Source organism: Diachasmimorpha longicaudata, chromosome 6 (assembly GCF_034640455.1).
Source record: "Diachasmimorpha longicaudata isolate KC_UGA_2023 chromosome 6, iyDiaLong2, whole genome shotgun sequence".
NCBI lineage: Eukaryota > Metazoa > Arthropoda > Insecta > Hymenoptera > Braconidae > Diachasmimorpha > Diachasmimorpha longicaudata.
Window position 1 is genome coordinate 7,532,716 of NC_087230.1, and position 23,478 is coordinate 7,556,193.

Sequence of the window (23,478 nt, forward strand, 5' to 3'; positions counted from 1 at the left end):
TTTTTTAATGGCCCTGATTATCAGTTAAGTATAGCAATGAAAGGTGAGGGCAAACTGTTAAAAATTAGAGATGGATCCCTGAAAATAAAAAAGTCCTCCTTCGTAAATTTGAAACAAAGGAGATAGTGAAAACGCAATTTATTAAACTTCACTCGAATTCTTTTATTATACAAAGCTTTTCACTTAGACTGTAAAGTCACATCTCATTCTCATCATCTTGCAAATGTTTATATATAGATTTTCGTATTCTTTACAATCTATAAATAATAATCTACCTCTGTGTTTAGACTTTTGTTCTTGATTTCTAAAATATTATGAAGCTACTTTGGCACTCGATTTAAGAAACAGAACAACGGGAAGGAAGATGCTCTCAGTGGAAGTTATCTAATTAGAATAACGTAAACGTTTCGGATAATTCTACCTCGTATTTGATCTATCATGAGACTAGTACCATTGAGTCTGTTAAAATCGAGTGTCAAAGTGTCTGCACCATCTCGCCACATCTCCTGACTGTTTTTTTTTTTCCGTCGTATGGGAACTGTATAAAAATAAGCCTGAGCGCTACTACGACTATACATCTTTTGTTTCAATCGTAAATCATAGAAAATAAAGCTAGAAACAAATGCATTCTCCAAGTAAACACCAATGTTGCACTCCTTTCCCATTCACTTGGTAAATCTATCTGATTAAGGCTGATTTACTCAGCTAGGAGTAACATCTTCATTTTCTCAATGTTTTTATTGTTATTAAATCTATGCACTTAATCACTTAATCCAAAGAAATGCATCTGATGTATCGATCGCCTGCATCTTATCTCTCTACACGACTTGGATTCAAACATAAATACTGATGGCGTAATTGTTACTATGTACAGAGTGACGCCGAAAATATAATAATAATTCAACTTTGGCTGTACATGTGCGTCTTACAAAAACTTCTCACATATTGACATCACCTTTTTCCAATGCATCGTTACAAGAAAAAACAATTCTAAACGTTATAATTACACATATGTCCACCTGAGTGCCTTAATCTCCTTCCACTTAGCTCCATGCTTAATTCTCATATGATTTCTAACACTGTTTGGATGTAGAAAGTTCTTACGACACGACAATATCGGACAAATTGGTGAATCTCTCGGATAATGACGATCCAGATGTTCTCTCATATCACCGATATTGGCAATCACACGATTGCATATTGGGCATGTGTAACCATACCGTGGTGCATGAAAATTACTCCTATTGTCACCATTACCATCATTCTCAGGGTATGTTTTGGAATCGTCCGACACTGGAGGACCATTGAAATCAGCAACATCATGATCCAAGTACTCCTCTTTGACTATTGTCCCTGGCTCCCGTTGGTGGTGGTGGTAAGCCGCACCCTCTCCATCTTTATGCCCGTCATCTGCAACCACCACCACATGAAAACCTGTTACCACTGCTTCTTGGCCACGCACTTATCCATAATAATTCCGTTTCCTTCACTTTTATAGCAACAATTATTACAATAATATATTTTTCGTTTCTCCCAAAAAAAAAAATTATCATCAACTTTTTTTACGATAAATTGTCTCATCTCAACGTATTCTCATTCTCTCTCGTTTGAAAAAATAAAAGATTGTGATGTGGATTTATTTTCTGTCTGTTTTGTAATTTATTATTCAGTGATTGGGCATCACAAGGCATTGAATTAATGGTGATGATTATTCGGATTGTTCATATTCGGTCGCTGATGTATTCCGTGGGCCTGCAATTGATGATTAATCAGATAATGTTTCGTTTTACAACGCTTTCCACAGACATTACACTGCGGCCATGTGTCTTGTGGTGGCCACTGCGAGTGTACATTTTTAACATGCTGTCGTAGATTACTCGGTGATGAATAACTTCTACCACAGTAACGACACAAGGGTCGAGAATCATCGGGACGTAGCGATGTGTAGAGCCTAGCGAAATTGTCCACAGCCTGTGTTGGATTCGGTATGGGATTCTCACCAGCCATGACATCCTCGCGTTTAGTCATCACTGTCCCTACAACCAGGACGTGCCCATCAATTTCATTCAATCTAATCACTTCCCACCACTCTGTTTCTCTAGTTTTTTTCGCCATTCATTCGTCAATTTGTTTTGTTTTTTTTCTCATATTTGTGGTTTAAATTAAATCAATTATCATTTGCACACACATTCAAGGACACACACTACTCTCGTACTCTCAGGGCATGCCCGGTTGTAGGATGGTGTTTTTTTTATAATTAAAAAAAAAATTGTGATTTCCGTTGTGACATTTTAGTCTATTTCGCCTGATTATTGTAGCACTTGTCGCAGTCAGATGGTTCATTTCTTTTGGTCTTCATCCATTTTTTAAATTTTTTTAATCCTGGGGGCTGTAATATTGACAGCCCTGCGTCTTTTATGGACACCAAGATATATAGTTCGGAAAGGAGTGGGAGAAAGCCTACTGGGCAAACTACGTAAGAAGCTTCGTGTATTGATCGACACCCCTTATACGCCTCGTTGTCACTATCTTTTCTACGAATCTCTCGGGTCCACCTTCCACTTGAAGAACATCAAGTTTCATTTTTCAAATTCAACCCCCAGTACTTGTGTCTTATGACTAGCATATTGGGCTTAATAATAGTATATTACAATGTAGGTGAAAAAATAGTACATTGGCTCACTAATGCGTAAAGACAGACTTGTTCGCACACGTGTAACACATTTTGTTTCTCCTGGTATCTGTCAAATTCACTATTTCAAAAGGGAGTGAAAGTAAAGTACATTCGTTAACTTTCCACCCGCCATGCGGTAAAAAATCGCTTTAGAAACACTGAACCATTTCAAAAAGTGCATTTGTCAGGTATATGATAGAAAAAAGTAGAAGCTAACAAATGTGAAGTTTGGCCAGGATAAAGGGAATATTGTCTGGTCTGGAAAATTACGATTCTCGTGGGGTGATGATTGCGCACAGAGTCCATTAGTACCCCCCCCCCTTCCCCCTGTAAGTTGCCCAGCACAGATACCGTGATAGACCCTTCCCGCCCCCTGCAGCGATTCCACACTCTGTCTCATTCTAGTAAAAGTGAAGAGCCCAAAAGTGCTGTCTGATTGGCTGAGGTGAATTAGAGAATCGATCGAAGAATATTAACCGACCCTTTGGTTGCAGATACTATTGTTAGGCTAGTCATGTCCGGTGTTATAGAATGTATAAAATTGTGCTCAATATTCTTCTGAGGGATCTAGGGTGAATAGTAATCGGGGAGAGGTGATGAAGGGAGGTAAGTGCATTTTGCTCAGCATAAGGTACGTGTAAATACCCTGTAAGGAAAGGAAAATAATCAATTTTCCAATAAGACCTTCTTTGCAACTCACGTTTTACTATACAAAAAAGAAATTTAAAGGAAAATTTCCCTGTCGCCTTTCATTTAGAAATTAGTGAGTCCCTGAATCTGCATTTAAACATCCAATTTTACCACATTCCTCCTGAATTAAACTTTTTGATGACTCAATTTAATCAGACAGTAAGGGAAACTGTATTTCAGATAAATGGGTGCATACATGTGCCGAGAAGTTGTCACCCAAGATTTATGAACAGAGTATGAAGTAGAACGAAAAGTGTTTGAGTGACGTTAATGCTTCAAGATAAAGTCGAAGTCGCGCCACGCCCGTTGATGACCAGTTGAGTAGTTTTGTACGGATAAAAAGAGGAGAAGAAAGAAAGAGGAAAGCGAGAAAAAATAAGTTGGAAGGAGAGAGTTAGGAGAAAAAGGGAGCGGGGATAACTCAGAAACGGCGGAAGGGATGAGGGCTGGAGGAAAGTTTGTAGGACGTGTTGGGTGGGTAGGTGGCAGATGGGCGGGTTATCTCACCGAAAAAGCCTGAGGAGCTGGGGGGATGATGGGATGGCCGAATAGAGGTGGCAAAAGGGGGAGCGCCAGATCAATGTGAACATGTCCGCAAAATTGCTGGAGGATCGATCGATGTCTTGAGGAACCCTCTGGAGATATTCTCTGTATTCTCTCTTCAATAAGTTTTTACTTCATTCTACGTTTACTTCACCCGAAGTTCTGAGAGGGAAGTCCTAGACGGTTGAAAATTTTGAATGAAACTCCCAGTGTAGTTTGGAATTCGATGAAGTTGTACTAGAATTTTTATGAAATTCCCCCATTATCCTGAGGCTAACGAGAGGGTGAAACTGTTTACGAAACTTTGGAATTCTATAAAATTTCGAGTGAAATGTGAAATGATGACTTTTTCCCCTGACGAGAATTCGAGTCTCTCTCTTAAACTACTGCTAATCACCCGGTCAAACGCCAATGGTTTTCCATCTCCCCAAGAAATTCCGTTTTTTTTTTCGTTTCACAATCAATTCTGATTTTATCAAAAAATATCGTAAACAAATAAAATGAAAATTCCGAGTTTTCCACCCATTGAAATGCAAGGGGAACCATTACGAATCATCTTCTGTGTCTGGTCACGTTTTTAATATGGGTTAGGCACAACCCCATGGGGAGTCACTCGAGGGAGGAAAGGGAGACGAGGCTTAATCAATCTTTTTTCGTGGGAGCAGGATTTTCCACGCTGCATCCGTTAAATTTGGACACGGCTGGCAGACAACCCCCTAGAATCCCCTCCCCTATCTGCGCAATACAAATGATGTCAGCCATTGGGATTCCCAGATTTTCAGTTTTCTCTTCCACCCTCTTTTCATCAAGCTCTCATAACAGGTGGTATTTGCACGTGTCTCGAGGCACGCCAATATTATTTTTCATATAATATTTACCTTCACCTAAGGCCGCGTACTTTTTCCTTACTTTTGTGAAATTCGAATAAATGTTGAGAATGGAAAAATAGGGGCTGGGAAGGGGGAGAAATCGAGTGGAGTTAAGGGGGTGTAGCCAGATCGATGAGAATCGCAAGGGTATAACCAAAGTCCCGCCTTATCACGATCCTATCCCAGAGTGATAGATGGTTCCTAATCTGGCGCACCCTCTCGACCTGATCCAAAGTCACGTTTTTCTCATTGAACGTTTCCGAAAAAAAAAGATGGTTGAAATAAGGAAAAATGAAAGGAGGGGAGGGTCCACTTAACTTGAAGCGAAATCTGCACGAAAATTGTGCAAAGAAAAAAAACCATCAACTTTGAAAAAATAAATAGAGAATAAGAGAGAGAGATGGAGGGCAAGAGGTCTGGGTAATTGTGTGGGTCAGATAAGTGCTCTGGGCTTGAAGAAAAGAGACAGACGGTCAGGACTGGGGTTGAAGGGATGGGATGAACGGGAAGGGGGGAAATGGGCGTCTGTGCTTCCATTACCGTCCGACGAGAATCGAGTTTTGGGGTTGAGTTGCACGGGATAGATGGAAGAGATTCGTGGAAACAGTGAAATTGGATAAGCCGCTAGGGTTTGTTTTGCCCAGGGTCCCTCCGAAAAAAGAGGAACGTAATACAACTGAGAAACGCAAAAGGCTTTTTTTTTTTGTTTGCAGGGTTAATGCTCATAGAGTATCGATTGCCCCTTTCGTAACTGCCAGGTATATAAAACTCGGAGGTGAAATAAAAGTCTCATGTTCTTTCTGAGTAGAAATGGAACTTTCATGCCGAAGACTAATTATATCGATTTAATCTCCAGCGCAATTCCCGTAGCCAAGTATTTTCACTAATGTTCGTCCCTGAATTAGTATTTTATTAAAAATAATTGAAGAGAGAATTCTTTGTGGAAGAGAGACTGGACTCTACCTAAGTTAAATGCACATAGGATAATGCATAAGTCTTGTTGAGGGATCTTATTTCACCCTCAATTATTGCAAAAAAAATTCTAATCAATTTTTGTCATCGCTCCACCCTTCAACACTTCCATACTGATGCTGTGGTAAATTCATCTGCGCACTTGTCGTCAGTCTCTGATCATGATGCGCAGGCGTACCACCAGGGCCCTGATATACCGGATATTTCTTTCGTTTTCTTATATTATGCATTGACAATAAGTGTATCTGGAGATACTGCTTTGTTTTGAATGGCTTGTGGCATATGTGACAGGCAAGATACTGCGTCTGTACTGTATGAACATTGACAATATGCTGCTTGAGATTTGAATTATTTGAGTAGATTTTCCCACACTCTGGACACTTTGGTTTGCCAGTTAGTGTTAAATCAGCGCTTTGATGATGCTGAAAGGCATCACAGGATTGGAGATATTTAGCACTCGATGTAACTTGTAAACTCTGAAGATTATTCTGCAATTTTTGATGCATCACCGATAATTGATCGCTGTTCAGGCTCATGGGATTTAACGTGTTGAGTAACTGCTGGGCTGATGATGAGGATGACGACTGGCTGGTGGTAAGACGCTTATCATTTCGTGAATGTTGCTGAATGGTGATCTCATCGGTGAATTGCTTGTTGATGCTACATCCACGAGTGACACTGTCGTTTCGCGTTGATGAGCCACCGGGTTGCCAGCCACTCGTTCCACCATCATCAGAGGGCTGCCACCGCCCTGGAACCACCAGCCAATTTCAGTCCACTTTGGTCACCTCTGAATCTCAATCCCTTACACACTAGCCCTCACTTTTCATCACATTTTTTTATATTAACCAATTCTTTTTTTTTTATAGTTTTTATCCTCGATAGGTTTTTCGAGTGGGATTTTGTGTCTTTAATGGAATATCTTCAATGATGTCTGAGCCAATTCCGCAATTCCCTCTAGGGTCTTCCTTGTCACTCACTTATTGTCTTCGCCTCTCTATCTTATTTTGATTTTTCAAGGCAGAATTTCGCTTGGGTGTGAATGGTTAAGTTAGTCAACAATCCAAACGCGATTTTTTACTCACCCTTTTCTTTCTATTAATTTTAGTTTACTTTTTTGTTTAGGCTTTTTTTTTCCTTGGTTATTCAGTGGAGTTTTGTTATCGTGATAAATTGGTGTGAAGGCGAGGAGGGGAGGGGAACTTTTTGGTAATTTATGAGAGGTACGAGAGTTCCATGCATTCAGCGCAAACAACGAGAGAATCAGAGTCGTAGGAACGACAGGGAAAATTACTAGTTTGGGACTACGATCGTTCAATGGAATTATCGATTTTTTTTTTTATTGCCTCTGGGTTTTTTTTATTGATCTTGTTTGCTTTTTTGTAAATTAAGAATGAAATTTTAGGTGTGATTGGAGGACTTACCGTAATTTGGATCCTGATTCGCTGCGTGAATTCCAGAGGGGCCTGGCATCAATCCTGCGAAATTGTGTTTGTAAGTTTATCAAGTTTGAGGGGAAGAGAACGCAGTAGTGCAGGGATAAAACGGTTCGAGTCCTTTCAACTGAAATTACTAGGAATATCGTGGAATGTAGGAAGATAATAAAATTGTTGTTATTACCTCTTAGACAGCTCTTAATTTGCTCTACGAAAGAGGTAACAACAAAATTTTTTATATCCGCCTTAAATTCCCAGATTGAAATGTGATAATAGCGAATTCATCACTCACCCTGAAGACCTAGGAGTGCTGCTGGGAAGGAGTTACGATGGTGTTCCATTGAGTCATTGAGTATGTCATTTGGCTCGGTCTTCACTGAATTTAAAATACTATCGTTGTTTGACATCTCCTCGTCGTTGTCGGACATGGAATTTGAGTCTTCGCCGGTTGATTGTGCCTGTGATAAATTATTGATTACGAATTTTTATTGAAAATCAATCGCATTAATCTCATTTTCCTGTTGTAACAATTCTTTATTGAAATTATTACCTGAATATTATTTGCTGGAGTATGTATCGTGGGCCCGCCCTCAAGTGCCTGGCCGAGTAGTGACTCTTGAAGATCGGTTTTGGGCTCGTGGTGATTACCAACTGGGGGTGAGTAACTCCTTGATCTTTTCTCGGGTGGAGGACTGAGACCACTGTCAGTTGGATCTCTGGTACTGTCGTGCCATGGATTCCTTGACGTCCCCTAATTCGAAATGAGAATATTATTTAACATCTTATCGGCAATAATTAGCTCGTTATTATAATTAAAAGGATAGATCATTGAAATTTGGAAGTGCTCATTAGGGGATGAGGCTCCCTGAGTAGGTTGTGGCACAAGGGAAGGTCGTACTAGCCTGGTATACTCAGGAAAAACGTCCCTTCTGAATTTTCCGCCTTAATTTTTTGCCACAAATCAATTAATTTAATAAATTTTTCACTTTTTATCAAGAGTTCGCGAGCGGAAAGGCCTATTAAAACGTTCCTCTAAACTCATCTTGTATTCAAACATATAAATTGGTGCCTGAAAATGTTATGATCAAATTCTAATTTTAACATTTATATTTATGTAATCGTCGTATTTTAAGATTTATTTTTGCGTAATCAGTTGTGCCCTGTTAATATCACGATTTAAAAGAATATACAAACAACAATCCATTAATATGTGACGGAGTGTTTGTAATAATACATAAAATCCGCAATATTTTTTCCCAAACTCATTTCTCATGGGAGCAATTTGGCATTCGAAAATATAAATTGTTATCTGAAACTGTTATACTCAAACTCTAATCTCGTGGTTTATCTTCATGTAATGGTCTGTTTTTTCTTGATATCAGGGTTTCCAAGAACAATGAGTATATAAAACTAAATTAATCACTAACGAAATTTTGGGTATACTGATGTAGTGAAATATAATGTTATCATTGAGAACATGGTATGAACTTTTTATTAACTCGTCTTGATTCCTTGTCTTGCAACTTTGTACTAATCTCAAGAACTATTGATTTTTTTTTAAGAAAACGTCGCATCATCTTCCTTTATAGAGCTAGAAGTCATACACAAAAAAGCTCCCTAATACTCTCCCTTAAATCCCCTCTTCTGGGGAGTCATTTTAAATTGGGAGATATAAATTAGTATCTAAAGTTGTTCTCAAATTCTATTTTTAACATTTATTTTTAGATAGTTATTAAAATTCTCTAGATATAGCATTTTTCTGGGAGGAAGTCTATACATTGTTGTTCCGCGATTTTAATCGTGAAGCTACCGTTAATAATTTAGATAAACATCTCGTTTAATTCCCATCTCAAGACAAAAGGGATTCGCTGGCTAAAACGAAGGCAGGCATCGACGAAATTTCGATTTAAAAATGAAGAAAATTACCAATAGTAAAGAAAATTGAAAAATCGAACAGTCTGAGCTTATAATTTTCTCACCGGTGAACCATTATCCTGGCCTTCTGATCCAGCAGGAGGTGATACTTTAGTCCCCGCTGTACTGCTGTTGACATCAGCAAGACCCCGGACTTGAAGCATCTGGGCTGTTTTGAGAAATGCCGCAAGCTGCTCTTGGCCAACATGCACTTCACCGTGATACATGAACCTCAATAGAGATTCCATATCCGCGGACGCAACATCTCTCAGAATGACGATTGGATGCTGACATGGATTGGCCTGTAAGCAATTAAAGTAAAAATAGAAATTGAGAATTGCCTCGGTTATTAAAGTAAGAATAGAAGTTGAAAATTCAGGAAATAGATGCATATTCACAGTATCTGAATTACTTGAGGCTAAGAAAAATATTTCACAACATAATTCTAAAGCCTTGAGGAGGAGCCCGATTACCGTTAGAAAGCTGGTACAACTGACATGAGGCATTAGAGGTAGCGGCGGTTAATAATATTAATCCAGAAGTGAAGTTGGTGTATACCGAGGCCCCGTGGGTGTCCCACAACTCGATTCTCCTGGTAATTACAGCTACATGTATAATCCATTGCGAAGGTGTCTGAGCAATGGTCTAACATATTTATTCAATAGTTTCCCCCACCCCAAACTAATCCTTCAACATTCATTTCTCAGATAATTTTTATTTCCATCTGTATGTGTTACTTTGGATACGTGTAAACGTCTTGACGAGAAGCACCCCAACTAGTACGTTAAGTACAAAAGTAGATAGGAAATACAACTGCATGGTTTCTGATCCGGTTAAGCGACTCTCCCCCGTTTGTAATCGTGGCTGTACTTATTCTCCTCTTCGTGTCAACGTACGACAATACAACACTCATTATACCAATGTATTTCGAAAAAAATCATTAAATCGAGATCGGAGAGTGTAATCAACTATTATTCTTACCCCTTTCCCCTGAACCGCGAAGTAATCCTATTCAAAAGGATCACAGTAAAAAATAGATCAACCGTGAACAATGAAATTTCGAAAAGTGAAAAGCTGAGAAAACACTGGAAAGTTCTGATAAATGGCACTGGTGATCGTTAGGGGTGACTGCGCGAGCTTGAAATTTTTATGAAGCGTTCAGACGAGTCTGGAGTTGCTTCGTTACGGATTATTTTTCAGATTTTTTATGAAAATAAAATCACGCAATAGGTAATGACACAACTGGTGCTGGATACAATCAGAGAAAATGAGGTGCAAAAATAAACTCTTGCCATTATTTTTGTTATCCCGTTAGATATCCATATAGAAAATACGGTTCTAACCCCAGGAGATCAAATAAAGGGTCCTTCCCTATGTGTTTATCAAGCATTAATAATTCCGCACTTCGGCGCGTCCTATATTGGATCCTTCCAAAGTAGAAATCCTGTATTTAACCCAGCGGGCGTAAAGTGTACATTTTCCTTCTGCTTCATGAGAGAAAAGTCTAACTTCATTCTCGTGCACGAAGTATTTATTTTCGCACGACTATATTTCTTCTAAATTTCTAATTTCCTAGAGAAGAGAATTTTGACATAATTAACTTCCGGATGGATGCCGCGTTTCTGTTGCGGATGGACCTCTCATATACTGGAGTTATCTCCAGGGAAAAATATTAGCGTTACGAATTGGTGTGTGCAAATTAGACTATCTCTCCCAAGTCCTCATTTGAATCCATGATTCAGACAGTATTAGACTCGTTAGCGAGTATTTTAATGATTCCACTAAAAATGTGCCAGAATGTTGTTTTCCCGTAAACTGAAATGAGGAAGGGGGAGGAAGGGGCGAGTGCCTGCAACTGAATCCTCTCCAGTCTCGTTGCCGAATGGAATGCGCGACGAGCAACTACGCACTTCCGTTGATAAAAATACGCACGAGCATAATGTGACTTGGGTAAAAGTCGCGTACAAGAGGAGGCTTCCACGAGACGATCATTTTCACTGTTAAATTCCGTCATACTGCTATTTATCATTCCAAATGAAATTCATTTATTCATCTTCGAGAGAAAACGAAGAATTCCACAATTGACATATCATTCAGTAAATGTTAATTTTTCTTTGATATGTAACTTTCATTGTTTTTCACAGAAAAACATTGCAGTACGTGTCATTAAAAAGTAATTCATCCGTGTGGTAATACCGAGTAAATTTTCCAGCGTTTCAATTTTATATTGACGTGTTATTAAATATACATTTTCGAATAAATAATACGCTTCTTCCAATTTTACTTCATGAGTCGAGTTTTTATTGTATCCCCACTCTATTTTCCTCATTTTTAACGATCGGCGTTTGGGTAAATTCAACTCCCCCCCTTCCTCCACCTCCCCCGCGGCAGTCACTCTCTCACTCTCCCTCTCTTCCTCTTTTTTCATAGTCATCAGACAAGTTCTGTGTTTGAAACCGGCAGTGTTTCCTCCCACTCCTGTACACATTTCACTAAAACTCAGGAGCTCAAAGTATTTGAGAGGCAACGCTGTCGCGCTGATTGGATAGTTGAATTCTTGAATTACATCCTAACATATATAGTAACACTGAGAGCGTGGTCAGCTACACACACACAACATAATTCCCCTGTCGTTCTCTCTGCAAGCCACTCATAACCCCCTCTCCACCATCATCATTCTCTTATTTTTTTTTTCTCTCTACCTTTCCATCTTTATTTCTCTCCTTCTTTTTCAACTTTTATTTCACAGCTGTCTTTTTTATTTTGTCATCTCTCTTGGCTTCGCACATTAATGCCGCGACAAGCACAACTGCGACGGGTATACAATTTATTATTCACCCAGGGGGGAATAGTTTGTTAGAGTGTGGGCCTTCGAGGTGGCCGATTTTATTTTTAGGTAGGTATTTCATGATGTCGAATGTACAGAGGAAAAACTGTGCTTTAGAGACTGAACTGTGTGAGGAATTGATTGTCAAATCTGTTAAGTCAATGGAAATATTTATATGATAAGTTTAGGGGGTGGAAATATTTAAGAATCAAACTGCAGAAAAAAGTTCTAACAGAAATGTACAGTTTCATTTTTTTTTAATCCTAATAAGTTATTGAATTATTGATATGATGAAGTAATTTTTATTTTGGGTAAAGTAGTTTGAGTTTATTCAGGTTTCGGCGGAATGTTTGGGCAATATCTCGGAATCTTGGGGAGATAACGAAATTTCCATATTTACCTTTTCGGTAGAGTAGCGTGAGGGCTACAAAAAGGTCTGGACAGGATTTTGGTTATCTCCGTTAGATGCCGAAATATTTATTGGAAACTGGACAATGGTCACAAAGTTTACTTAAACCATTTTACCAATATCTCTCTAAAATTATTTCTGATTGTAATGAGCACTAAGGAAGTCCCCATGATAAATGTATGTCTGAGTCATGAATAATACTCCATAATATTCATGTAACTCCAACCTCCCCTAAGAAAAGTTTCCTTCATCTGAATGAAGAGTTTAAAGAAGGATACATTTATTTCTTGTTGAAATATTTTCCGAGCAATTAAGACAGAAATTTATCAATTATTTTATGATCGGAAGTTCCTTGAATTGTTCTGTTTTATTCAAAAATCTTCTTAGACCGGTAATTTTGATAGAATGTCTCCCCTACGCATCTTTATTTAGTCCTAAAGTCACGAAGTATTTTGTTTCTATTATTGAGTGAACATCTGTTCAAGTCTGTCATTTAATTGTAGACCTTACACAAGGGACTCTTCCACCCTAAAGAGTATGACATTTGGCGTAAGTTGAACAGAATCTAATAATTAGTTTTAAAAAGCCGGGAGTAAACAAACGTATTTAAATAACAATTAATATAATTTAAATGATTGCAACGTGTCGTTAAATTAATGCGTGCAATGATGATCCGAGTGAGATCCACGTGCCAACAACCCCGCACGTAAATATAGAATATGGAGCAGTGGTGCGTTAACCATCCGACATTGCCAAGCAAACACGGGGATTCATAGTTTTTATTGCGCAAGCGTTAAGTTCCTCACAAATCGAAAAAACAATTTTTTTTCCTTCCCTCGACACTTCTATTTAATGATTTGTGTTAAGCTCTCTCACTCTCCACACTCATGTGATGAAAATAATTCTTTGAAATACCTTGAGTAATCTCCGGAAATACGGACTGCAGGCAGAGAGTACGACTTTGTGAGCGGTGAAACTACTGCTGTCACATGCCAGTGTAACATCCACAAAATCCTCCTCGTCCCTTAAATGACGAAATGAATTCAGTATACTCGAATGAAAATCGTTCCATCTTAGTGAGTACTGCTGTTCGCTAGTCGACGAGGACGACGAGGCCGCCATGGCGTCCACCCCCTCGGGACCCACAGCCGAGGGCACCAGTGGTGCTATTGTGCCCACAATGGCACCTTCACTTGAACTTTAATCTCACTTTTTATTGCTTTTTTTGCTTTTAAAAACTGTTTTTAGTTCTCCTCTCTTATCTTTTTTACTCTTTTTTTTTTCTGCACTGGAATTGGATTTTCAACTTCTTGAGATCCTCGGAGTTATTTTATACCACTAGACGAAGAAGTTCATCGGGCATGAAGAGAATTTGGCACTAGAAACAGAGACATAAGAAGTTTTTTCATTAATTTGGAATATTTTCTCTATATTTCTACAGAGGAATTTATTTTAATTAGCCGTAGGGTTTTTTTATTTGGAAAATACTGAATGAGGTATCATAATATGGCTCACGGCCCCCCATATCGTGGAATTTTCAAATGAGATAGCAAAAGCGGAATCTAAAAATTTATCTGTCCCTAATTTAATGTCATTGTGGATTAGAAAGCAAGCAATCTATTCTGCCTCAATATATTTTTCAGAAATTGCACCCCTACATGTACAACATGGCTGGCGATCCTCCGTTTCCCCATTATCTTGATCAACAGCCTGAAAAATAGAAAAATATTCTCCTTTTCTCAGAATTTTCGTTCTTACCTGAAAGATGAATCGTTTGAGCCTGAGAAGTACTGTACACTCCATCCGTCATGCCTACCACATGCACCCAAGGACACCTAAGGCTCCACTGCAATTTTCAATTTTCACTCGTGGTTTCGGTTTGTTCTCTTCTCGGTCTATTTCGTTCCCTCTATCATCTGTTCTCCCTAAGCTATCCCATCAGCCGCCGCCAGTTTCCTTCTTCTGTAACAATGAAAAATGGAAAAAATTCTTAATTAACCATAAATTACCGGCATTCCCCACCTAAATAAATACTCATCCACATGAAGTCAATAAATATTAAGTATCGAATTTTCGAAAATAGAGAAAGTAAATTGTAGACCCATCGGGCATAGAGTTTCGTCGGGTCCACTCTCGTTCGAGTAGCCCCAGAATCCTCGGAATTTACACCATTACCGTATATAAAACTTCTTTTTTTTCTTCTCCCGAGGCAAAAGAGGACCGATGGTGTGTGGCACATATTGCGTTTTACTCGAGACGAATGGTCCTTCTTACCTCTCCCCCCCCCCCTGTCTCTCTCACTCCCTCACATTAACCAAGTAGTTTTACCCAACGTCCCTTATTTCCTGCCTGGCCCCGCCTGCCTCCTCCCTTTGCAAAAGGGAACAACCGCCGACGCCCCGACGCGCACTATGCTTCTATCCTATCTCCAACATATAGCCGGGAGAAATACCACGCCTAGGGCATCACCCAATTCTTTACAATTTCCTCTATACTCATTCTGACTTCATCTTCACAGAGAAAAAAATCGTTTTAAATATAATTTGAAAATTGAGAGCTTTACAAGGCGATAAACATCGAACTCTTTTGCCCCAATCATTATTGAGGCTATTCAACGTTTAATTCAACTGTTGCGGACAAAATAATTTCAGTTCTCCGAAAATTCAAAGTTATTGACAAGTAAAGCCTGAAGTGTCACTTCACCCCTATGTTGTTGGAAAATTGAGATTTTATGGACAATCTAATAGTCATTTTATAGAACAGAAAGATTGAATTCGATTTAAGGGGGAGGGTGAATTTAAAAAGTTACACGTTCCAGATGAAACTTAAAGTGAATTCATAAATTTAAAATATAAATAAAACGAACGTTTCACAACTTGCACCAATTTTATATTCAATATTTTGTTGCTTTACACTGAATAATTAGAGTATAAATTTGACTTTGTGTAGTGAGAAAAATTTTGAGTAAACCACGCATCCAGTGGGTTGCGATCATTGACAAACCACACCGTTCTCTGATTTTGACCTAAAATAATAAGTTTTCTACTCGCAAATGGCGATTAAAATAGCCGTCTTTTACGATTTCATAAACATAATTTACGATTTCGTATTTGCAAATTACGATGATTTTTCCTGTATTTTACGTTTACTTATCCATAATTACCGACGAAGAAAAAAAATTATTTCAAGTGTAAAATACGATGTTTTTGTCATAAATAACGCGTAAGTAAATCGTAAAACCCGTTTCTTCTAAGGTTGTAATTTGCGATTTCTTTAGCGCGAAATACACTTTCTGAAACATAAGACACTTTGTTTGGGTGTAATTTATTCGTTTAGTTTGACGTTAAAATACGCCATTAAAATTCTAAAATTTGATTTTCATAACGGAAAAAACCACTCGTAATCCTACTACCATTTCATGTAAATTTTGGATTAGTAAACAGCGAAATTATAATCAAAGGATTTATCAAAAACAAGTATCTCCAAAAAAAAATTATTTCCCAATGTAAATTACGTCAGTAAACAACAATAAATTACCCAACAATTACCATGAACATTCTACACACATTTCAACTCATTAATTTTTTTTTACAGATTAAACCCTTCAATGCTCATAATAAAGGAACTCCCTATATATTATAAGGTCAGTTATTTTATCACGAAAAAATTTTTTGTCAGTGTTAGCCTATTTTTTTCAATGTTCCAATAATTTAGTCATAAAAAAATCATCAGGCAACCCAACAAATTACCATTATCGATCAGTACGTTCCCACAATTCACCGGTTTGCTCACTGATAAGAGGATTATCCCCGACTCGTTGCGCTCAAAGGTACTTTCTCCTATCTTCAACAAATTTCATCGATAATAATCATTAATTATTTTTGGAATCAACAGTACCACGCAGTTGATGCGTAACCCAGACACTGACATCCATGTTGTTTTTGTTATCATTGTTTACGGATATGTCGGGATCGTGTTATCCCCCTCCCCCCTCCCGGCCCATCCACATGCATATTTCCAAGTAATGCCGAAGTACGCGATTACCTACTAGACTTCTCACATAGGAACTTCAACTGATCTCATATCTATCATTTCTCTATGTTCATTATTTTGAATGATTTTTGTTAGTTGCACGCGCACGCCGGTTGTTCGCCATCGGTTTAATGCTTCGTTTTATATACGAGGTAAATTGAGGGCTCCCCCGAGGCCTTTTTATCGATCAAATAACGAGGCTCACGACGTTCTGGTAAGACGCACATGCTATGCGTCATTTCCGTACACCTACACATCTACAATATACCTCGATTAGGTATAAGCCCAAAAAATATCGCAATTACACAGCTAAAAAAATAATGTAAATTGAGAAAATTCTCCGTCCATAGCATATCAAGGAAACTCCAAATGAAAAAAAAATGTATGACCAGAAACAAAAAACTAAACTTCCCCATTAAAGAATTATTTAATGTTGTGGTAGAACTGAGGAAGTTCTACCACATGTTCAAATAATTTTAAATAGCTTTGCATGAATAATTTATAGAAACTTAAAATCTATTTTGATATGCCTTACCGACCCTCAAAGGCAGAGTGTTATATTTAACAAATAATATCCAAATCCAAATGCCGAAATGAATTAATGCTTCAAAAAAAATAGATATCGAATTCTCTGATATGTAATAATCCTTGATCTTAAGAAATCAATAGTTAATTTGATTCTAATAGAGGGTTTATTGGAAATTAATGAGAGGTAGTAAAGTCATACATAAGATCGTTTTAATCGAAATAAATAAAATAACAATGACTTGACTACAGATTTTCTGCTTTGGAGTGTGTTTGTAATTTTCTGTTATCAATAATTTGATAGCAGGCTACCCAATGATTCCATTTTGATTGTTTGATGAATTCTTATGGATCTACTAAAATTGGTTTAAAAGTAGTCAACATATTGAATGAAATATTTATATTCAAAGTTGAATAGCATTTTTATTGCCAACTGTTGCAAGAAAATTTCAGGTCAAATTTCAAGTTAACAACTCCATATTTTCGAACGTACTGGCAAAGATTCTGATCGAAAAAATTGGAATATCCCGTAAACTTTGGCCGAACAGGTATATAATTTTTATTGATTAAGATAACAGGCCTCCAGATGCATTTTTTTAAAGGAAAATTCAAATCGGTTAAGTGGTTTTTGAAATATTCAAGATAATAATAACAATAGATGTAGATTTAAAGTTGGAGTTGACCACCTGATTCAGTCCATATTTCGATAAAAAATATTGTAGTGCTACAGGAAAAATTCTGCCAAAAAATGGAATGGACTAAAACACCTCGGAATTTTTTTTATGATTGAGTGAACCCTCCAACTTTGTATTTTCACTCGATGTGTATTGATTCAACCATTGTTCAATGATTATCAATCGATTATGATTATATTAGGTCACTCGTGTTTTTATGGTTCGAACTATTTTACGTACTGATAGAAAAGGCCCAATTAAGTAGTTATTAACAAAGCCTCAACTACCAACAAATCGTGGTGATAATTAAGAATTCTCGTTGACAGTAATTAATTCTCGCTATCACTGCACCATTTACAAGCAAAATTAGAAAGTCTAGAATTAAAATGATTTGAAAATAGAAAAAAAAACAGAAAAAAGAGGGCTCCAATTTCGAAGTAAATAATGAATAAAAGTTTCATTAACAAAACTGAATGATCTGTTTGGCTAAAATTTAAAACCGAAAAGTAAAGCACATGACGCTGAGACTGAAAGCTCAAGAAATTTCTAACAGTAACGACTAACGTCGGCATATGCCGGTCATGCAGAGTTATTGCTTTCCTCGTGAAAAAATCGTTCGACACCACGCGCTCTCCCCCTCCCCCCCCCAGGAAGCCGATACCGAATTTATCAAAATACAGACGGGAAGCTTAGAACTTTATATCGCACATAACAAACCGGCTAGTACATCACGTTGAATTAAATCAACTGAAAATTTAAAAAAATTCCACTTAATTCTGAGGAGTGATTAGCCCATGAGTAACTAAGGGCGATAGAGTGGGGACGAGTGGGCGATATAAACTGGTTTCTATCCTTATCGACGAGTCAATCGATTCGCGTATCGAACGATTAAATTCAAGTTCTTTTCAATTGTATCAAATCTAAGAATTCAATTGAATTCCTCATTATCGGTGATTGAATGTTGTTTTTTTTTTTTTTTTTGTAAATGCTATTGCCATTGAGATGAGGAGTTTCTCACGAGTGCAACGATCCTCATGACTCGAGTTATCCTCACGAGTGCTAGATAAAGATAGAACCTAATGAAAAACATTGTAGTGTCTGTGAGAGTGCGTCTAGCACGTGCGCACGTGAGATGGTTGGGAGCATCAGCGCGTTGTTTGCCTTCCTCGCGCCGGATTTATTGATCACACACGTAGCACACGCGATATGACGAATAGTCGTAGTAAGACACCGTGGGCTAAGTCTAATCATCATTTCTATTTTCATTGCTGAACGAACTGTCTTTATGTACGAATAAACTGTAATTATCATTCCATCATACATTTGGTTAATGGAGTAATCAATGTTTTTGTATGCCACGTGATCGCAGCACATGTGTGTGTGTGTGTCTGTCTGTGTGTATGCGTGTGCTTGAAATTATTACAATCAGAATCACGTCATTTATGCTAAATGAAAGAGCGCCAATGGAAGGCTAGCAATGAGCAACTGAAATATGACTAGACGATTAATTTAACTAGTCGGGCATATAACACCGGAATAATAGAGATGTGTCGCGGAAATAAATACAATGTATCTCGACGCCGGCGAATTACGAGGCGAGTAGGTCGAATCTTGAATGAACAAGTTCGTGTTCAAGGCCAAGAGTCCACAAAAAAAAAAAACCCCAGAGAAGTGGGGAAAAAAAAGAATTCCGAGAGGAGCAGCGGGGGAAAAAAAAATGTCGAGAGGAATGAGAAAATATAAAGAAGCGCGTGAATTCTCCTCGACACACGCGTCACTGTCTGTGCAGCTGTATCGAGTTTGTAATTGCGTTGGCTCCGATACATTTCTTTTGCTGTCTCCATGAAAAAAATAATAATAATAATTCCCCGAGATAGACGACAAATTTCTCAACTGATGAATAAACGCCTGGAAATTATCTTTCATTTATTTTATGGATTTCAGAAACCATTACTCGACTGATTCTAGAATTTATTACTGAGACTGGCAGGAGAGAAAATACTATAACTTGAAATTAATCGATTAATATGTGCCGTTGAGCACGCTGATTTCAATGAATCAAGAGTTGAGTTGATAAAACAAAAAAAAAAAACTACAATGAGCTGATAGTCGATGGTTCCTTTTTCTACTGGTGAGCAAGGACGTCGCAATTAACGTACCCGTTGCTCCCTCCGGTCGATGGTGCAATTAACTTTAACGAACGGGCGGCCTTGCGATTAAACTTAATTAGCATCGCCGTAATAACTCGTTAATATCCAAGTGATAGACACACTGTGCACGGTTTTAAATAAAAATTAATTAATTAATTAATTAAAAACTAATGCTGAATCAGTGAATGAGAAAGTGGAATAAAACGAGACACACGATTTTCGTTGATTACTCTCTCTCCCTCTCTCCCGGAGTAGAATTTTTAATAACAATTGAATTGATGAAACTGCACTTTGCTCATATTCTTCTCATTACTCTGTCTCGCTTTATTCGGCTCTGAGGCGCACACAGAGACACACATATACACAAGGGACACATGCAAGGAGACGCACTCGTTCTATTCCATGGCCTCGAGCATCTTCCCCCGGTCGAAAAATTTTCGCTTTACCAATATAATAATACCCCGTCTCGTCGCTTACGCCGAATAAAGTGGCCCAGCACCACACACACACATGCACACATACACACACAGGCTCACATAAACTCGAGGCACTTGAATTCTAAGACGGAGGAAATAAATGAATGCACTTGGAGAATCGTGAGAGCGATTTTCTCACTGAGAAACGACGTCGAGAATCCCTGAACAATTGCAACCCGCTAACCCCAACATTAATTAAATAAATCATGAACCAATAAACAACAAACAATGACAATAAACTTCATCGTCACTTGCCCCCTCCCCTCTCCACCCCTTAGATCCATAAATAAAACCAATAATTCACCAGGATAAAACAAAAAAAACACAGATACAGATCACTGTTCAGTCCTTGAATGTCGTTGAATCACAATTGTTTGATGGCAATGAAAAAATGGTAAAAAAATAACCAAAACATCAGACAGTAATAAATAAATTCCTTACATCAGCATCACCGTATTAATTTTCACTGTTCTACGCTCTCTTGTTCTCTCATAACTCCATTCTATTCAAAACGTCGAGTTGTGAAAGAATAAAAGTGAGAGATCCTGTAACGAGGCAAAGAGACAAGAGTAATGGAAACACGAACCTGATTGCGGGGCGGCGCACCGAATTATGGGATGGTATGCGCTTTCGGGCGTTCAGCAGCTCCGGTTCCCCGCTCAGTTACCCCCTCTTGTTCGACGTCTCTCCTTACTTTACCGTCAAAATCCCTCTCCTCATTCCCCACTACAATGATTTTTAACCACTACGTGGATATTTTCCCCTCTTTTTACGTTTGCGCGCCTCTCTCTATGCTATGCTATACATCTACTATACTCGCACGGCCCAACTACTTCACGCTTAATGCCTGTCCCCCTTCTCACCAGCGTGCGCTGTAACATGCTTCCTCTAACACTGGTTTTACCATTGTGTATGTGTGAGCCTCTCTCGATCTCTCTTTACCGATTTTTTTGCTCCTTTCCACTCTTGCAAACGCCAGAGACAGGAATAATGCGCAAGTTTCGATGCTCTTTTTTTTTTGTCGTGGATCCTCTCGATGGAGATAATTTTTTGCCACCATTTAATTTTTTTTAGTTACTGGAATCGATTTTTACTCCAAGATTTATTCACCCCTGATTGTTTTCCAGGGGTTGTACTTACGGGTCTTTTCAATCCGTCATCTTAGACTTTTAATCCAATTTGTCCTGCCACCCTCACCCATTTCCCGCGTCTTCGTCACTGAACGGAGTGGTTATCCCTCCTTGAGTTGTTCCCCGGTGATGAGGATATCCTACTACTGGTGCGGCGCGCGCATCATCAGCAACTGCGTCAGGATGTTGGAAGCAGGGGCATGCAACTGAGTTACAGTACCCCCGGAGAAAATATTCAACCTTCTCACTGTGTACTTCTTCTTGACTATGAGGGAGCCTTTTATCCTGCCAGCACGCTTGTCATATTTTCTTCCCCCCCTGTATCCACCACTCTTTACACTGGCCTCCTTCAGATGCTACTGTACCGTGACTACGCATCTTCGGGATGCTTAGTGCTTTTGAGCATTTGCGGCTGAAAATTTGTTCAGGCTTAGGAGAATTTTTTTTAAGCGACGGCTCTACCTGCATCCTGAGCCCCCCAAAATTGTTGAAAATTAATAACAGAGAACTGGACGATCGGTTTAAGTCGAAAAAAAAAATAACAAATTGTCCCGGAGAGCCCAGAAACCGATTCCCACATTCCCACTAACATTTCAAATTGGCTAATTGAGAGAGCTTAGGTCATTTTGTGGTTAGTTATGGTACCAACAGTTTGGTTGATTGCAAATGATTTTTTCTTCATTTTCAGTAGTCGCTCCAACGATGATCCACGATTAAAGAGATAAGTCGACTTATCTCGTCGATTAATTCAGAGGAATTCGATAAATTCAGGAAAAAATGAATATTCATGTTAATGTGTTTTTGAATGTTCATTTTGCAGTGGAAAATCAATTAAATGAGATTTAATATTAATCACACGAGAATTACCACCGTATTTTCCATGAACTTAAAAAAATTCTAATAGTGTGTCGATAGGGGTCATGAGACGCAGAGATATCATGAAATTCCCACATTAAATTAGAATTCGGGGTCGTTACTGTAATTACCGATCTAGATTAGAAAGTCAAGAAGGTTATGAAATTTCACCATTTTGTTCCCCCAAAATTGAATTTATATTTCAACTAGGGCTGCGCACGAGAGCCAATCGACATTTGATTTTTCTCTCTCCGGAGAAGAATATCAGTAATAAAAAACATTGAGTTTTTTCCTTTTCCAACTTAAATAAATAAATACAATTTCAAATGTTGAGCTACTTGATATAATTTGTCTTCATTAATATCGAGTTTGTCTGCGTCAAAGGGACCTAAGAAAGTATTTAAAAATCAAGGGAGTAAGAGAAGTCAGGGATCCATAATTCATTAAATTGATGATGAAATGATATATTTTTTCATGAGTACCCTTCTTCTCCCTACGAATGTATTCCGAGTCATCGGTTATCTATGTAATGGAATATTTAAGGATTCAGTTTTCCGAGAGAATGTTGAGGGACACTTTCTATACGAAATTAATTGAAGCACAGAAAAGGTCTTCTGACCTTCTCTTGAAATCACTCGTTACTGAAAGAAATCGATAAAAATTTCGAGTATAAGCTATTATACTACACGATATGTGAGATTAATAGGAAATTTCTCCTCAAATATCAAGTAAAATTTTTTAAAGTGGGAACTAATCAATTCTTTGATTCCGTTGCTGAACGATGTTGCTTGAAATATAGCAATTATAAACAAGCGACTGAAGATAATTGAAAGCCTGACATTTTCAGTGTTTACCTAAATACAAATTACGTTTCAGAAATTCGTACGTTATGTTTTCCGAAGAGTATTCTATATCTGATAGTAAAGCGCAAATTGTGTTGACAATCGCCGTAAATTACGATTACATAAAAACAATTTACGGTTTCGTATCCGTAAATAACGCGCAAAATCAACGTAAATGACGATTATATAAACGTAATTTACGATTTCGTTTTTGTAAATTACAGTTACATAAATATGCTTTACGATTTCATGTTCGTAAATTACGGTTACGTATACGTAATTTACGATTTGGAATTCATGAACAGCAATGTTTCAATTATGGAAATAAATATTATAATTTAGTAATAAATTTGATTAATTTGAAATTAAAAAAAATATTGTATGATTTCCTGATGCTATTTCACGAATGCAGATGTAAGGTCTTACTTTCAAAACAGCCGCCAGTTTTTTCTTATATTGT

General features: G+C 37.9%; 1 protein-coding gene across 7 annotated transcripts in view; it reads right to left on the reverse strand.

Annotated features, from left to right (window-relative positions):
- LOC135163715 (protein abrupt-like) overlaps positions 1 to 23,478 on the reverse strand; it is a 59,571-nt gene that overhangs the window by 5,973 nt on the left and 30,120 nt on the right. Inside the window, exons 1-8 of one of the 7 annotated variants that reach the window (XM_064123434.1) lie at positions 21,332 to 21,482; positions 14,093 to 14,296; positions 13,250 to 13,712; positions 9,164 to 9,400; positions 7,735 to 7,935; positions 7,477 to 7,642; positions 7,173 to 7,226; positions 138 to 1,410 (exon numbers count right to left, since the gene is read on the reverse strand). In XM_064123434.1, coding sequence (XP_063979504.1) covers positions 1,004 to 1,410; positions 7,173 to 7,226; positions 7,477 to 7,642; positions 7,735 to 7,935; positions 9,164 to 9,400; positions 13,250 to 13,456 — 1,272 coding nt within the window. In that variant the 5' untranslated portion in view covers positions 13,457 to 13,712; positions 14,093 to 14,296; positions 21,332 to 21,482 and the 3' untranslated portion in view covers positions 138 to 1,003. The other 6 variants (XM_064123435.1, XM_064123433.1, XM_064123429.1 and 3 more) reach the window with 6 other exon arrangements.